Source organism: Mugil cephalus, chromosome 3 (genome assembly GCF_022458985.1).
Source record: "Mugil cephalus isolate CIBA_MC_2020 chromosome 3, CIBA_Mcephalus_1.1, whole genome shotgun sequence".
NCBI lineage: Eukaryota > Metazoa > Chordata > Actinopteri > Mugiliformes > Mugilidae > Mugil > Mugil cephalus.
Genome location: NC_061772.1, coordinates 29105381 through 29123936, shown reverse-complemented (window position 1 = coordinate 29123936; position 18556 = coordinate 29105381). Strand labels below are relative to the sequence as shown.

The 18556-nt window shown below is 39.1% G+C and overlaps 1 protein-coding gene and 1 long non-coding RNA gene across 3 annotated transcripts; both read right to left on the bottom strand.

Moving 5' to 3' along the window:
* Positions 1-1910: 1910 nt before the first annotated feature.
* Positions 1911-14731, bottom strand: psmd13 (proteasome 26S subunit, non-ATPase 13). 2 transcript variants are annotated; one of them, XM_047581568.1, is made up of 14 exons: positions 14656-14731; positions 7511-7612; positions 6824-6902; positions 6275-6309; positions 6127-6182; positions 5994-6037; positions 5825-5911; positions 4388-4559; positions 4218-4297; positions 4002-4127; positions 3772-3834; positions 2881-2961; positions 2649-2765; positions 1911-2279 (listed from the first exon to the last, which is right to left on the bottom strand). In XM_047581568.1, exons 2-14 carry the CDS (start codon positions 7609-7611, stop codon positions 2184-2186), a joined length of 1137 nt encoding a protein of 378 aa, XP_047437524.1. In that variant the 5' UTR covers position 7612; positions 14656-14731; the 3' UTR covers positions 1911-2183. The 2 variants fall into 2 exon arrangements, with proteins under 2 accessions (XP_047437524.1, XP_047437522.1); XM_047581566.1 differs by lacking the exon at positions 14656-14731 and having other exon boundaries at positions 7511-7717.
* Positions 14732-15395: 664 nt separating this feature from the next.
* On the bottom strand, positions 15396-16706 carry LOC125005867. Its single transcript, XR_007112496.1, has 4 exons — positions 16625-16706; positions 16453-16500; positions 16226-16297; positions 15396-15440 (listed from the first exon to the last, which is right to left on the bottom strand). It is a non-coding gene; the product is annotated as an uncharacterized LOC125005867 (long non-coding RNA).
* Between the last annotated feature and the right edge of the window lie 1850 nt (positions 16707-18556).

Genomic DNA, 18556 nt, shown 5'->3' with positions numbered 1-18556 from the left:
GAAGGACACGAGTTAACGTCCAAAAGACGCAAATGATGCAGAAAAACGTCTGAGGCAAACTCACTAAAAGGCAAATACAAGCGTCTTTATCACCGTCTCATGCTTCTTCTTTTTTTGTCTCACGATTACAAGAACACAAATTCCCTGACAGCTCAATGGTGACAAATGACAAAGATATAAAATCCATTTAATAAAACTGTCTAAGCATAATTTCTCAGTAAGATTCTCCAGTTTCCTTGAACCTTGAACCAGTCTGTGACGAGTTGGTTGGTTTCTTCTGGCCAGAACGTTGTGGTGAAAAGGAAAACTGGCGCTACAAGGCAAAGCTTTATTTTTACCATTGGATCTATATCACAACCCTCATGAAGTTTGAGTACTGATGAGAAGATACTGGATGTCTCAGTGAGGATGCTTCCTGTTACCTGAAGTCCACATGGCACCAGGATGCATCGTGAGAAGAAGGCAGTGGACCAGTGGAGTCAGCGTGATGCTTTAACAAAGTCTTCTGGGACACATTGGGAACCAATCACCAGCTCTCAATCCAGTCCAGCATCTTGTTGGATGTTCTAGACAAAAACAACGTCGACAAAACGACAAAAACTCGTCAAACAGATGTAGATAGAGAATAAAAAGTCCTGTTACTCTCTATAGTTTAGGTAGATTAAGGTTTCAGACACATGGGAGTAAAATAATCCTATTTGTATGAAGTTTTTTTTTTAAACAATATTTTATTTTAACTGACCCCTTGTAATTACATCACAGGCCACTAGGGGTCAGAGTCCTCACCTGGATGGGTCAGAGCTGCTTTGGTGGCAAAAGTGGAACAGACGCATTATCAGGCAGCCGGTCATAATGTTATGGCTTATCTGTGTATATGCAGAATACCTTGACAACAGATAAAGGGATTAAAATGGAGGGATGTGGATTCAACGTTTTATTTAATTATTTGTAATTATTTCTACATGTATTTAAGTCACTTTTTGTCCTCCGTAGCTTATGCACAGGTCTGTAGTTACGTGACGCTAATGAAAGAGGACTCGGCACCAAGTCCGTCCTCCAGCGTTAACAACGGTGCAGCCGCTTTATTTAAAATTCAACAACACATCAATATTTAACGAGTCCGCCACAGAAAAAAGTCTTTGTTTTAACCGAATCCACGTCACAAGTCATTATTGTACTTTCCTGCTCGGTGGGATGATTTTATTTGAGATCTCAGAGTTGGTCTTGATAGGTTTTCAGATTTTTACAAGTTTAAAGAATGGTGCATGACTTGATTAAAAGTAAATAAATATATAACTTCTATATAAGATTATTTAAAAAAACATTTTAACCGTCCTATTATTTACCTTTGGAGTCAATTTTTGTGCTTGATATTTAATTACTTTTATTTATTTAACGGTGACACTGACCCTGACATAATGTTATTATTCTTATATTAAAGATGAGAATTTGAACTTAGAAATGATATAGTCACATAAACATATCTCTCTCCAATTTAAGATCAATTATTATAATTATAATTATTTTATTTTTATTTAAAGAGCTATTTAGGTAGTCAACAAATATAAAGCATTGGACACATAAACTTGGGAAAATATTTTAACTTTGATCATTTTTTTGGAGGTTTAAATTGCTGCAGTTCAATTAACACCAAGGATAAAAAAGTGTTGATGCGATATTAGCATTAGCAGACAAAGCAGCTTGCTAGTAGAAAACATAGGAAGTAAACAGTTTATTTTTACGTGTTATTGCTTTTTTTAGTTTGCACTGTGAAGGACGTCCATCTTGAATTGTAAAGTACAAATTAAAACAAATAAATTAATTAAGATGCACAAGTATCAACACAGTTTCATATTTAAAGACACTTGAGAATCAATAATTAATAGGAAATAATAACAGACTTGAGTGTGGTTTTTGTAGATATTTTATTACGTTTGTACAGCTCATGCAGTGATGTACCAACCCGTTGTTTATTTGTAAAATACCACGGTGTAATTTACAGATTGGTAATAAACAGTGACAGTAACAGAAGAATGAACGTCGCGTAGAAACAAAACAAAAGTAAATTATGAAAAAAAAAAAAAGTGTGAGCTCTCTGTCGTCAGGACTGGAGGGGTCCAGGTCCGGGTCCGGGTCCAGGTCCAGGTCCAGGTCCAGGTCCGGGTCCGGGTCCGGGTCCGGGTCTAGGTGAGGATGTCGTGGGCCTGCTGCTCCACCAGCATGGCCATGTTCTTCACGTCACCACACCAGAAGTCCAGACGCTCCTTCATCCCTTTGATCTGAAACCAAGACGCCAACTATTAGTCCTGACGTGCAGCCGAGCAGGAGGAAATAAATAAATAAAAATACATGAACAGAAAGGTGTTTTAATTCTCTTAAATTCTCGTCACTTTGAGGAAGATGAACCTCAAAATGAACTGGTCACATGACCCCCTGCATCACCTCCAGTGAACTGTGTTTCCATTGCACGTTTGCAATAAACTTTTATATCAATACGTCTGGAAAAACCACCTCATGAGAGCGTTGACTGATATTTGAGAGGATTTACTATTTTTTTTTATCGAGATATTTATGTTTCGCTCTCATCCAGGGGGGGAATGGAAACACAGCAAATGTCACGTGTGATACGTCCTCTGAAAAAAACGAACCTGTGGCAGGTCCAGTACTCTGGGCTGCACCCAGGTCATCTGCACCTTCTGGTCCACCTCATCGATGTTCCCCTTGATCAGCCCCACGGACAGAGCCTTCATCACCAGGAGCTCCACCTGCAGGAATGAAAAATAAACCGCAGCCTTCAGTTAAAGAGGAAAAAGATGAAATGACATCGGCTCTGCTGCGTCATCAGAAACCGAGCGGTGACATTATTCCCTCCGTAGTGACCTCGTTAACGGGGATCTTGGCGCTCTGACCGATCTCGGTGAACGTCAGCTGTCTGTGATTCGCCGGACGGGTGAAGGTCATCTGGGAAGAAGAGGAGACGTCTGCAGTTAGCAGCAAATCAGAACTTCTGAATGTATTTGAGCTTCAGTCTGGGGGCTGCACAGACTAGTCGACCAGCCACGATTACATCGACTAATTTAATGAACAACGTCATTGTTTACTTTGTTTTCCTGCCTCTGTACCTTCTTAGTTTCTGGCCTTGACGCAGTTACGCAGTCGTGCAGCTGTGGCCAAATGGCATCATGAGATGTCATAACTGGCAACAGAGCTCAAACGTTTGGGAGCATTTCACCAGAAATATAAAAGAGAAGAATGTGCAATACAAAATCTGCAAGGCAGAACTTGATGATGATGATGCACGAGCATCTGGAAATAAAGCGGCTGATTCACAGCTTTTGTTATTTTGCAGTTTTTGATCAATAAAGATTTAAAACAAAAAAAACATGATGTGTTGATCCTGGGGGAGAATTTACAAACTAACAGTATTTAAATCAGGTCTTCACCTTTACTGACGTGATGAACACATTAAAACGCCACTAAATTAAATCCAACACATCTAAACATGTTGCCACGCACGTCACCAATCTCATCATCCTCTTCACAATTCATAAAGAGAGGCAGAAATTTAACAGGATTCTCAAAAATAAAACTTCTCACTGGATTTGTTTCATAACAGTCAGGATAAATGTGTTGGGTAACAAGCAAGTTTCACTTCACAAATGACGCTTGTGTTCGATTTTTAAGGATTAAAATCACAGACGACCTCTGTGCAATTACTACTCATTACTAGAGTAAAACTGGTCGAGAGGAAAAAGCTTAAATGTGACTCACCTCCATCACACAGAGCAGCTGGATCTTCTGCATTAGTTTGGCTTCATGTGCTGCAAGGTCAGGCTGCATTCAAGAGAGAAAACGAACCGGTTAAAAAGGTTGATCCACGTGTGGGAAGCAGTGAAATTTAGCTCATTCAACCAAAACAAAAGTCTCCAGAAAAGTCCTAAGTTTTATTATTTGTTTTGACGAGAGGACTGTGAGTGAAAGTCTGATATAACGTGACTCACCTGTTGGCCCCAGGCCGACTTGAAGCCCTGGAACTTCTCCACGTTGCCCCCATTGAAGGCGTATAACGTGTCGATGAGCCACTGTTTGTCCGTGTTCCTCAGAGACTCCAGCACAGGATGCATGAGCTGCAAAAGACAAAACAAGAAACGTGGCCGTTATGACTCTGCTCTTCAGCTGTACAACACAAAAACCACTTTGCTCAGAGGAAAACCCACCAGTTCTCCAAAGTTGTAAACGCCTTCTCCCAAGAGTCCAGCCAGTCCGAGTGTGAACGCCCTCTCCTGCTTCTCTGTCTCTGTGGAGAATAACTCAGAGATGTGAGCACCGTGCTTCGTATTGGTTTTTTATTTTTTTTTAAATCGGTTTTGACGCCCGTCGCGCTCACCTGGAAGGTCTTTGATGTCCACGCAGCCGAGGTAGCGCAGAGCGTCCTTGTAGTAGGAGGCGTGGTTCCCGATGATGCGGTAGTATTTGCTGGAGAGGTCGTAAAACCGGCCGTGGACCGACGTCACCCCGGGCAAGTTGTTCAACATTTCCTCCACCTCTTCAATGATTTTCTGAAGGTTTTGAAGCAGAAACGTTATTAGTTGGGGCGGAGGGTGAACCTCTCCAATACAAGACGATCTGATGTATATATAGATCTCAGTACACGGGGTAAGATACGAGTCACTTTTAAAAGGAACGATTTGTGTCGGTTTGATACGGTTCAGTTAGAGGAGCTTCGATGCAACCTGACGTCACTAAAACGTGATGATTTTGTAAACAAATGCGTGTGATGTTCATGAAAGAGAAGCAGCAAAACTTCAAAATGTGTCTCCTGCCGAGTATTCAACATATAAACACAGCAAAAAATACTTTCAAAATACTTTTTGATCCGTGTAAATGTTTCCTGACAGACGTCTGGACCTTGTTGTACTTTTCATGAATCAGATTTTGATGAGAAAATTCATCACTTCATTTGTGTTTTCTGTGGAAATAAACAGTCTCCTGGGGAAATTTGGGACATATCTGTCTTTATTTTTCTTTAACTGTAGACTGAGGACATTTCGCCACTTATCTGTGCTTGACTTGTTTCTGTAACAACCAGAAACTGGTGCCACTAATGTTCATTAATGGCGTTAGTGGCGCTGGAGACACGATGCATGATGGGATATCCACCTCCCGTTGAGTGACGATGGGATGGTCACTACTTTTTTGCAAATTTCGGACACAGCAAATGTTCACGTTTTGTTGGTACAACTGAATTTAGTCAAAGAAACTAGTAAGAGAGAGATCTGTGGAGACTCAGGTCGAGGCACAATGAGCTAGAACATCGCATCTTTTAAATCAAAACCAGTTATTAGACATAATAAACATTGAATTGTTTTGTGACGGGTTCAAAATCTGCACATAATCTCTAATCGGGTGGATTTTCTCCAACTCAGAACCAAATCTGAATTAAGCTAGAGCTAAATTAAGTCTGATTTATTATTTAGATTTATTTAAACCTTGATTAAAACATGATGTGCTCGTTTACAGCAGCAGAACAACTTCAATCAAGTTTCTACTGTGACTGATGTTTAAAATCTCAGATATGAAGGGAAACGAAGTTCCAACACCTCCAGTTTATTTTGGTAGGAGCCCGAGTTGCGCAGCCACGTGTGAGTTGTAAATCTGAGGTGATTTTGTGTTTGACGGCTGTTGGTTTTTTTTTGGCGCTCAGCTTCACAGACGCATCGCGTGTGAACATCACGGCGCAGCGTTATTTCTAAATGAGGCGTGAAGAGCGTTTGCATCAGCAGCCTGCAAACGAAGACAGAGCTGAGAGTTTAAAAGGTTTCACCTTTGTGGCAGGAAGATCGCTGATTTCCAACTTGAGGCTGCCGATCGAAGTCTTGCAGAGGATGACGGCTTCGTCGCTGCTTTTCACCTGAAGGAGACAAAGTCTGATCAGAAACACGGTTCACGAAATGTACGTTTAGAAACAGATGTCCTGTCGGCTTTGAACTTACCTTTTCCTTGGTCTTCTCCAGAAAAGTGATGGCGTCTTTTGGATCTAAACATTAAAGGGAAAAAACTAATTTTAATGAAACGTCAACATGAAAATAAGAATGACCGAAAGAAAACGTTCCCTCCTGTTCTCACCTGACATCTGTCTGGCAACGTACAGAATAATCTCCACCAGCGACAGTGGGTTGATTCTGTACAATAAATACGATAAATAAAAATAATTAGCGGCAGAACAACAGGATCCAGTTACATTTTCAGACTGATCGCACGGTTTTCATCTCACCTGTGTTCAAAGTCGCTGATGAAGTTTTCATAAAGCTGCAAGAAGAAAAAAATGACAATTAAAAAAAAAATACTCCACATCTGAACCAATACTTTTAGTCCGTTTAGTTTTTAAATGGTCGTGTTTTGAAGTCATTACGATCACATACAAAATAATAACTTGATGTTTAGTATCTGACCGAAAATTGAAGCATTTTTTTTTTGAGTTCCTGCCTCGTGTCCAAACCCAAACAACCCCCTGATCTTTCTGATATATCTGATATGTTTCATACTAATTTAATTCTATATTATTACACCCACTACTTTTCGACCACAGCTTTGATGGCGAGATTCAGTATAAGGTCATTTATAAATATTTATGCTTCAAACATCTTCTAAACCGAGTCAAATGATTGACTTTGACTCAGTTTATAAAAGCAATAAAAAGCAGAAAAATAAGAAAATTACAAGCACATGCACACATATATTAAAGATAAGTCACTACCGGATATTAACGGATGCATAAAAATCAGCGTATACTCTTTAATGTCTGTGAGCGAGGTGCAGGTACCTGTATGAGGCCATCTCCTGTTTTGAAGCAAGGATCTTTAACAAAGTCTGTCAGCTTCAGAGTCAACTGATGCCACAACCTGTCAGAAAAAAAACAAGCAAACAAAGCGTTTCAACAGTGAACAGTTTCTCTGAATTACTTCCCATTATCAGCAAGTACAAGAATTGACAAACTAGTCAGAGCCCTGAGAAGCTAAATTTGAATCATATATCCTGAATGTGCTCCTGTATATTGTAAACAAGTTCATGCTGTTAAGATTTAATGATTATTCTGGGACTTTAGTTTGTTTAACAAGCAAACAAGTTTTGTTTTTAACGTGTCAATGGGTGAAAAAAAACAATAAGTCTCCTATTTAATAGCTCTACAAACTCCAATACTAGTCGGTAAAATACTAAGACTTGTATTATTATGGTGAAGTAATGTAAACTCATGCATAGCTTCCATGCTAGCAGCTACAGGAAACTTGTGACAGGCCAATACATTTTATTTTAAATACCAGGTGCTGAGGTCAAACCTAAAACACACAAAGTATTTTTTATCTTACCTGATACTATCTATTCGGTAACAAACTAATATTAATAGCCGGTTACGAGCGTTAAGTTCGTTAGCTTCGCGCATGACTCAGCGTCAATTCCAATGAATGAGGGAGCTAACGGCAGCTAATCCGGCAGCTAACGACTATTTTACCTCTTGTTGTACAGCTCCTCCAGTCCGTGCCACTCCGCCGCCATCTCCGGCGTGGAGCTGTTGCTCTGCTGCTGCTTGAGGTACCCGGCAACATCTTTCATGGTAGCGAAAGAAGTTTAATTCACGTGTTGACTGATGAGTGTTGTTGATTTTTTTAGCTAACGTCAGGTAGCCTTGCTGTGTTATGGACACTTCCGGAGGAGGGTCTTCTTCTTCTTCTTCTTCGTCTTCTTCTTCGTCATTACCTTTATATCGCCACCTACTGCAGGGAGTGTGTAATCTCAGGATGAAACGATAAAGACAAAACCCCCATATTTCTACTCGCATTCCCTAAAATTTCTTTCAGACTCCATGAGCGCTGTAATTCATATATTCTGGAAAAAAAAAAAAAAAAAAACTTTTCCTAAACCTGTAACTTTTAAAAAGTTCAAAAGGGCCTTAAAACACTCTCATTTCCTCACTTATTCCTAAAATCCCTTTCAGACTCCATGGACACTGCAATGTATTCAGTTTTAAAATTTCTTTCTCCCATTTTCATATTCACTACATTTCATGATCATGTTCAGCATTTTCACTGGCTCTACATACATAACATGTTAGACATTTCCCCATCAAACTGACGGTTGCTTTTGTAGGAGAACATCGTTTTCCTCCCTGACCCACCAGAGGGGTCACTTCGCCGGAATCCACATTCTGGCACCAAATATAAGAACAACCAGACTAAAAGGAGTCTTGGACCACCTGTGGCAGATAAAGATCTCTTTCAAGTTGTTCTTTCTCCATCTCCGAGTCTCTCTTTTTTTTTTTTTTTTTTTTGTCCTGATACTTTTTACATTCAACTCAAAGTTTCTGTTGCCCACCAGTTGATTTTTGAATTATTCTCGTGACATTTAACGCACGGCTTTTTCAAAGTACAAGGTGAATTTTATTTTAACTGTCAAGACAGTCACACACTAATAATATTTTTATAGATATTTTCGATCAGCCATCGGAAGTATTTTTTCAATTCCATCACTGACAAACAATTTTCAACACAAGCCATCAGACTCTGCTGCACGACAACCACTTTGTCCACTTTGTCCACTTTGTCTACGTAACCTTTTCCTTCACTCTGCTCTCAACGCTTCAGTACAGCTGGTTTCCCCAACAATACCGCTGTGGAAGATCGAGGTCACCAGGACAGCGTTTGGTCCCGATCCAGTTGTTCAGAGCAGCGTCCAAGGAGTTTCCATAAGTAGACAATCACCTTCATATTTGAGCAGAGTTGATGCGTGTGATAAATAAAGCAACCTTAAACAAACATAAATAAATAACTAATTTAAGAAATTAGGTTCGGTTTGCGTTCTCATTTTCGTACTTCTCACTTTCGTTAAAACTCATTTACTTTGGTATTCTCATCATTTCCCATTACTCTGTTATATTATTCATTATATTGTTTATTATTCACTATTCACCGTCGTAAATAAACCACTTATTTCACTTAAGTCGTTGTCAGAAGGTCTTTGTGAGCTGGAAATAGATGATCTCTGAACTGAGAGCTGACGCCTCAGATATGATGAAATGCATTTATTACTAGAAATTAAGATTGAGCTAATATTAATTGATGAATTCTTACAGGATACAGTGTATGCCTGTAAGTGGTGCCCCCTTTCCATGAGTATCAATCCTGTGTCATAATAAGAATAAAAATAATGTATAATGAATGAATGGATCCCTTAACATTTCTCTCATTTTAAATCTTTTTTATTCAGTCATATGGATGTAGAGACATACACACAATGCCGAAAGAAAAAGAAAGAAAAAAGCCCAGGTAAACCAAATTCAATAATGGACCAAAACTTTTCAGTCTTTTCAAGTGAAAAAAAATGTAAGCTGGTGTACAAACAGTTTAAACGAAGGAGGTAATTCATCTTTCCATAATTGTTTTAATTTATTTTTTTTGCATGATATGAAATAATTATTAGAAATCTGCATTTTTTTATTGTCCAAATAGAAACCAGACATGTCATGAAGTAAATTAAAAAACATGGGTTTAAATCAAACTCTTATTCTAAAACTGATTTGGTAAAAAGATTAACTGAAGCCCAAAAAGTTTTAATGATTTACAATAAACCAAAATAAATGCATAAATGTTCCTTGTTTGGTTTTACATTTATTTACTTTTCTTATTATTATTCTAATTTATAACAGTCGCAGCTGAATCTGAACAAACGACTACTTGCTCTAGTGTCACCTCATGTTACTTTCATCTTTGACAGCGCGTTCGTTAATCCCTCTGGAAAAACCACCACACGACTTCTGGCCAACGTCCCAGAAATATGATTGGTTGGCTACAGGTGGGAGGAGTTGTGGTTTAGACTTAACTCTCCCATCGTTGGTGGACAAGTCGGTGCTGACCCTTGGCGACTGGCACAGTGGACCTCTTGGATTTGGTTTTGCTGCATAAGGGCAGGTTACTTCATTGACCTTTTCTATTCATTTTCTGGTCCGAATAAAAGAGAATTGAAACTGATAAGGAAATCTTCTTCCTCTGCCACACAGTTGAAGGCGGAGAGCTGAAAGACATCAAGAAGAGAAAATTGACTTTAAATGTGATACAAAACACACATATTAAACTCACACATTAATTAAAATCCTACGTTAAGGATTTAAATTACACAATATAATTAATATAATTTCTTTGGTCTTGGCACTTTAAACATAAACCAGTGCATTGAGCTCCAACAAACTCCAACTGAGATGCATGTTCTGAATGTGCTATATGCATCATATAACACAAATTGTACATGTAAATGTTTACAGATCTCTCAGATTAAGGGAGCTACAGTACGTCTTTAAAATCAACCTTGGGGTTGGAGTTGTTGATTACGTACCAGTTGCTCTGCTCATCTACCTCCATTGGGACGACATCTTGGTCAGTGGAGGACACTGACGGTCCTGCACTGCTGCATGGGAAACATAAAGTGTTATATTGGTGTGACATGCATGTATCAAATACTAAAACCTAAAATCACTGATACATGTCCATAAGCAGTAATGTCCAGCACCTCTGTGAACATTACTGGTCACTTCTCTCTGAACATTACTGGTCACTTCTCTCTGAACATTACTGTCACTTCTCTCTGAACATTACTGGTCACTTCTCTCTGAACATGACCATTCCTGGAGTTTTTTAAAGGAGAATGGGAGGTGGAGCCTTCAGCTATCAGACTCCTCTCCTGTGGAACCAGCTCCCAGTTTGGGTTTGAGACTCTCTGGACTTTACTGGTCACTGCTCTCATTTATGCCTCAGAGTTCACCAATGGCATCTATGTCATACTGTGTATATATGTATATATTCATTCTTTCCATCCATTCTTCAACTCAGGGTTGTATCAGACACTTTATGTATGTTGTATATTGTCATACACCATGTACTGCATCGTGGGCTCTAGCCATTATTCACATACCTGCTGTTCTGCTCATCTACCTCCATTGGGACGACATCTTGGTCAGTGGAGGACACTGATGGACCTGCACTGCTGCATGGGAAACATAAAGTGTTATATTGTTGAGACATGCATATACTACAAAGCCATTAGATGGCATCATGTAGTAACTGTCCTAAACTGTCCAGTTTATCAGCGCTGGCCTGAAGGGAACTCTGAAACTAAGATTTCATTCTGAGGCCACTTACATAGAAGGTTCCCAGTCCATAGTAGAATCATCATCATGCTGGAAGGACCTACAGTATAACCATATTGTTAGAGTATTAGTGTGAGATAGTGACAGAAACAATATGTGAATAAAAAAGAAAAGCAAGTCCACACACAAACATTAAATGTAGAAATAACTTCTTAGGATTCCACTAACCTGTTAGGGCTTTGCACCTTCACTGCAGGGTCTATGCGCCTCCTCTTAGAATCAGGGCCGGTGTCACTTGTGACAGGGTGGCTTGGCGTCTTTCTTTTAAAAGCCTGAGCAGATAAATACAAACATGAAATACAACATAAAACAACAGTTACAAGGTCATAAAACTGCCAAAAATCACTAATATTCACTACATTGTCAGTAGTATTGTTTTATACTGACACTGTGCAATAACTCATGTTCACTTTCTTTTCATGTACTTGTATATATTTCTTTATATATTTACTCTGGACTCACCATGTGTAGTATTTGTGTAATGTGTAATTTCCTGCTGTGCATGTACCCCATAAAGCAACAACTCTGAGGGGTTGGCACACAACTTTGAGCACATGTTCACTTACACTGATACATATTTTATAAATATTTCATATTTTTCACATTGAAGCATGTATTGCCTTCACCCCTCCCTCACACCGGAGTCCACCGCCATCCTCATCCACTCGCTAGTCACATCCCGTCTTGGTTATTGCAACTCTCTGCTCTCCGGTCTCCCCCTCAAATCACTTCACAAACTTCAAGTTGTCCAGAACACTGCAGCCCGTATCATAACCAGAACTCCCAACACCAGTCACATCACACCAGTTTTACAGCAACTCCACTGGCTACCCACCCGTTACCGCATCACATTTAAGATCCTTCTTCTAACTTTCAAAGCCCTTCGGCCACCGATCATTTAGCCACTCAGCAGCCCGCCTTTGGAACTATCTTCCTCCCCATATCCGGAACATTAACTCACTCACCACATTCAAAACCACCTTAAAGACTCATCTATTCACTTTGGCCTACGCACCATCAATCTGACTCTTGATTTTATGGTCTCTCTATACTATCATCTTCTTGTTTATTTAATTACTTATTTTGGTGTTCTGTTATATATTATTGTTTTCAAGTTTATTTTATTTTGTATTTCACCTTTTTATTTCACTAATACCTGAAAATGTATTATTCTTCTTCTTCTTCTTCTTATTATTATTATTATTGTTATTATTATTATTATTATTATTATTATTGTTGTTATTAGAATTGTTACTAGACGTGCACCAAAAGTAACGACAAGCATGTTGTACATCATTGTCTCATCGGTCGGTTATTTTGAACGTGTGTCAACAAAGTTGTTTCATAATCTTTTCCCTCATTTTATTCAACTCATGTCTCACGATCTCATGAATGACATGAATGAATGGCAGGCTTATTATTCACATTACTCTTATTAACCAACACGAGAAGCATGCAAGACGATAGCATACTGCTAACACGATAACCTAGCCTCTTAACCGAGTGTTCCCTAGTCAGCGTCTGTTGCTGTTTCTCAACAAACATTTCTAACAAAGTGACTGATCATTCCTCACTTTAACTCTTCCATAAACCACAAACAGGACTATTTGATCCTTACCATGAAAACTTAATTTGTAGCTGTGTGCGGTTAAACAGGGCTTGATAAAATGCTATGCGAGCTAATCTATAGTGTCGCGCTTCCTATTACGTAATACGTACGGACTACGCACTTCATATACGTAATACGTACTACATACTACGTGTTGCGGGCTGCGTGCTGTACAGTCATACTGGTATGGCGCCGTGGCACTAGGGCGAGACCGTCTATGTTTTATATGTGTTTGGTGTAATCTCGCCTTGAGAGTGCAAAAGTAAATGACTCCAGCTTCTGTCGTCATTTTCCTTAGCTCTACAAATCTGTAATAGTTCGAGAATGGCAGATTTTTGGTTCTCATGTTGCCAAAGAACTATCGTAACACTCTGGGAACGTTGTAAAGACGTTCCTTTTTTTGAGTAATTTTCAGTTAACAGCTGTACTGCTTTGATTATTTAATACATTAGGCACACAAGGCTGCTCTACTGCTTTGTCTATTTAATAAATTAGTCTTTGTGTCTATGAAATAGAACGATACACAACATACACAAGAAAACTATGCCATAAATGTATGAACTTTACAAAGTGAATGTGCTGAGGCTGTGTGTTCGAAAGAAAGGAGTAGGAGCTTCCCACCGTTCAGGGAAGTCAGTCAAAGAAAACAAACTGGCTAAACTAATTAGTATATAGCATATAAAACCACTTACCTGTACGGTGGCATCTTCTCTGTGGTAGTCCTAATTCTTACAAAGTCCTGATTCCAATCTGGCCCAAACCCAGACTTATCAAAGTAGACGGAGTTGGAGTTTGCCATGTTTGTTTTTTTGTTGTTGTTTTTTTAATTATCCTCGTTCACTTCTGACACAATTTAACTAAATGTAAAAGAAGATCTAAGAAGTATCCCAAAAACAGTGGATATTAACAGGAAAGCAGTCTCAGTCTGTCTCTCTGTCCGTCTGTCCAGGTTAGAGTGTGTCATATGGGATGTTGTGAAATAGGGAAGTGGAAACAATGGCTTCATCAGCATATATTTCATGGGTGTAGCTTAGGCAAAACAATCTTCCTTTAATGATAATAAATGGAATTCGAAACAAGACAAGAATGTGAAACAAGTCAAACAAGCTTCTGTTTTACCCACAGAGTTCCCTGATGACTGGCCTAAACAAGCCCAAGGTCAAAAAGGTTTTTATTGTCATTTCAAGGATTTGAGGATTTTTCTGTGTCACTCATGACCACACAGAAGCATGAGATGGAACAAAATTATGTTCACCCAGCTTACTTCCCATAAGTAACTATAGTATATAGACACTAAATCAAAACAGTATAGATAAAATAATAAGTGATAAAAGGTGATAAATAAAAACAGCAACAAAGCAGCATGAGCTTGTGCAGTTCACACAGCTTCACCAGAATTTAACAGTCTGGCAGCTTCTTGCCTGAGGGGAGGGAGGCAAAAAGAGTGTATGTGACTGGGGTCCTTTCTGATGCAGGTTGGCCTCCTCCTCCACCTGGAGGTGTAAATGTCTGTTGTTGTGGAGAAGCTGACTCCAGCAGTCCTTGGTGCAGCCTTCTCTAAATCTTCTCTATATCTATCTATATCTTTTTATCTATATATAGCAGCAGGTGCAGTCCACAGTGAATGGAGAGGACGTTCCTCCAGGACCATGGATCTACATGAGGACATAGAACTAAGTGCAATACAAGGGACTGGGTATAAAGAATGCTTGTGCAAGCTTAAACAGACAATACAGGGCAATCAGTGCAAGAAAACCCACACAGACACAGAGAGAAAATGCAAACCGCCGCCATCTCCGGCGTGGAGCTGTTGCTCTGCTGCTGCTTGAGGTACCCGGCAACATCTTTCATGGTAGCGAAACAAGTTTAATTCACATGTGGACTGATAAGTGTTGTTGAATTTTTTAGCTAACGTCAGGTAGCCTTGCTGTGTTATGGACACTTCCGGAGGAGGGTCTTCTTCTTCGTCTTCGTCTTCCTCTTCGTCTTCTTCTTCTTCTTCGTCTTCTTCTTCGTCATTACCTTGTATATCGCCACCTACTGCAGTAGAGTGTGTAATCTCATCTCAGGATGAGCTTCAGGTTACAATCTCAACGTAATAAAATGTGTAAAAAAAAAACTAAAAACCTAAACCTGTAACTTTCAAAAAGTTCAAAAGAGCCTTAAAACACTCTCTCATTTCTTCGCTTATTCCTAAAATCTCTTTCAGACTCCATCAACGCTGTAATTCACACATTCTGTTTCTAAATTCCTTTCTTTCCTTTTCTTATTTACATTTCATGATCATGTTTAACATTTTCACTAACTCTACACACATGAAATTTATCTGTCAGACATTTCCCATCAAATTGAGAGTTGCTTTCAATCCTGTGCAATAATAATAATAATAAGAAGAATACATTTTACATTTTCTCATCTGCTTTCTCATTATCTTTTTCATTTTTTATATTTCTTACACATAAACTTGCTGCATAAGGGCAGGTCACTTTGTTGACCTTTTCTATATTAAAATAAATTACACAACAGTAAAAATGTCTCAGCATGTCATTTTCATTTACTTGAAATTCATTAAAAAAAACACAACAACAAACTGATAGAGAAATCTTTAAATTCTTCTGCGCAGCCGAAGGCGGAGAGCTGAAAGACATGAAGGAGAGAAATTCCACTGTTCACATATTGATTAAAGTCCTACGTTAAGGATTTAAATCACACAATATAATTAATATAATTTCTTTGGTCTTGGCACTTTAAACATAAACCAGTGCATTGAGCTCCAACAAACTCCAACTGAGATGCATGTTCTCAATGTGCTATATGCATCATATAACACAAATTGTGCATGTAAATGTTTACAGATCTCTCAGCATAAGGGAGCTGCAGTAGGTCTTTAAAATGAACCTTGGGGTTGTTGATTACGTACCTGCTGCTCTGCTCATCTACCTCCATTGGGACGACATCTTGATCAGTGGAGGACACTGATGAACCTGCACTGCTGCATGGGAAACATAAAACGTTCTATTGGTGAGACATGCATGTATCAAATACTAAACCTAATATCACTGATACATTTCCATAAGCAGTAATGTCCAGCACCTCTCTGGACATTACTGGTCACTTCTCTCTGAACATGACCATTCCTGGAGTTTTTTAAAGGAGAATGGGAGGTGGAGCCTTCAGCTATCAGGCTCCTCTCCTGTGGAACCAGCTCCCAGTTTGGGTTTGAGACTCTCTGGACTTTACTGGTCACTGCTCTCATTTATGCCTCAGAGTTCATCAATGGCATCTATGTCATACTATGTATATATGTATATTCATTATTTCCATCCATTCTTCAACTCAGGGTTGTATCAGCCACTTTATGTATGTTGTATATTGTCATACACTATGTACTGCATCGTGGGCTCTAGCCATTATTCACATACCTGCTGCTCTGCTCATCTACCTCCATTGGGACGACATCTTGGTCAGTGGAGGACACTGATGGACCTGCACTGCTGCATGGGAAACATAAAGTGTTATATTGTTGAGCCATGCATATACTACAAAGCCATTAGATGACATCATGTAGTAACTGTCCTAAACTGTCCAGTTTATCAGCACTGGCCTGAAGGGAACTCTGAAACTAAGGTTTCATTCTGAGGCCACTTACACAGAAGGTTCCCAGTCCATAGCAGAATCCCCATCATGCTGGAAGGACCTACAGTATAACCATATTGTTAGAGTATTAGTGTGAGATAGTGACAGAAATAATATGTGAATAAAAAAGAAAATCAAGTCCACACACAAACATTGAATGTAGAAATAACTTAGATTCCACTAACCTGTTAGGGCCTTGCACCTTCACTGCAGGGTCTATGCGCCTCCTCTTAGCATCAGGGCCCGTGTCACTTGTGACAGGGTGGCTTGGCGTCTTTCTTTTAAAAGCCTGAGCAGATAAATACAAACATGAAATACAACATAAAACAACAGTTACAAGGTCATAAAACTGCCAAAAATCACTAATATTCACTACATTGTCAGTAGTATTGTTTTATACTGACACTGTGCAATAACTCATGTTCACTTTCTTTTCATGTACTTGTATATATTTCTTTATATATTTACTCTGGACTCACCATGTGTAGTATTTGTGTAATGTGTAATTTCCTGCTGTGCATGTACCCCATAAAGCAACAACTCTGAGGGGTTGGCACACAACTTTGAGCACATGTTCACTTACACTGATACATATTTCATAAATATTTCATATTTTTCACATTAAAGCATGTATTGCCTTCACCCCTCCCTCACACCGGAGTCCACCGCCATCCTCATCCACTCGCTAGTCACATCCCGTCTTGGTTATTGCAACTCTCTGCTCTCCGGTCTCCCCCTCAAATCACTTCACAAACTTCAAGTTGTCCAGAACACTGCAGCCCGTATCATAACCAGAACTCCCAACACCAGTCACATCACACCAGTTTTACAGCAACTCCACTGGCTACCCACCCGTTACCGCATCACATTTAAGATCCTTCTTCTAACTTTCAAAGCCCTTCGGCCACCGATCATTTAGCCACTCAGCAGCCCGCCTTTGGAACTATCTTCCTCCCCATATCCAGAACATTAACTCAGTCACCACATTCAAAACCACCTTAAAGACTCATCTATTCACTTTGACCTACCCACCATCAATCTGACTCTTGATTTTATGGTCTCTCTATACTATCGTGTTCTTGTTTATTTAATTACTTATTTTGGTGTTCCGTTATATATTATTGTTTTCAAGTTTATTTTATTTTGTATTTCACCTTTTTATTTCACTAATACCTGAAAATGTATTATTCTTCTTCTTCTTCTTCTTATTATTATTATTATTGTTATTAGAATTGTTACTAGACGTGCACCAAAAGTAACGACAAGCATGTTGTACATCATTGTCTCATCGGTCGGTTATTTTGAACGTGTGTCAACAAAGTTGTTTCATAATCTTTTCCCTCATTTTATTCAACTCATGTCTCATGATCTCATGAATGACATGAATGAATGGCAGGCTTATTATTCACATTATTCTTATTAACCAACACGACGACCATGCAAGACGATAGCGTACTGCTAACACGATAACCTAGCCTCTTAACCGATGTACAACAGAGTGTTCGCCAGTCAGTGTCTGTTCCTGTTTCTCAATAAACATCTCTAACACAGTGACTGATCATTCCTCACTTTAACTCTTCCATAAACCACAACAGAACTATTTGATCCTTACCATGAAAAGTTTGGGTTGAGTTGTAGCTGTGTTCAGTTGTAGCAGCAATGCGTACGGCATGCTAAGTACCCCATGTGGCACACTGCATACTACGTAATACGTGCTGTACCGTCATACTGGTATGGCGCCGTGGCACTAGGGCGAGAGCCATCTTTGTTTTTCATGTGTTTAGTGTAATCTCGCCTATTGAGAGTGCAAAAGTAAATGACTCCAGCTTCTGTCATCATTTTCCTTAGCTCTACAAATCTGTAATAGTTCGAGAATGGCAGATTTTTGGTTCTCATGTTGCCATAGAACTATCGTAACACTCTGGGAACGTTGTAAAGACGTTCCTTTTTTTGAGTAATTTTCAGTTAACAGCTGTACTGCTTTGATTATTTAATACATTAGGCACACAAGGCTGCTCTACTGCTTTGTCTAATTAATAAATTAGTCTTTGTGTCTATGAAATAGAATGATACACAACATATACAAGAAAACTATGCCATAAATGTATGAACTTTCC

What these genes read in the sequence shown, in the direction of transcription:
- psmd13 (XM_047581568.1), bottom strand. Translation starts at nt 7,611, where the DNA reads ATGAAAGATGTTGCCGGGTACCTCAAGCAGCAGCAGAGCAACAGCTCC. An exon ending in GAGGAGCTGTACAACAAGAG is followed by an intron (nt 6,903 to 7,510) that starts GTAAAATAGTCG and finishes TTTTTCTGACAG; the next exon opens with GTTGTGGCATCAGTTGACTC. An exon ending in GAGTACTGGACCTGCCACAG is followed by an intron (nt 2,280 to 2,648) that starts GTTCGTTTTTTT and finishes TCTTGGTTTCAG; the next exon opens with ATCAAAGGGATGAAGGAGCG.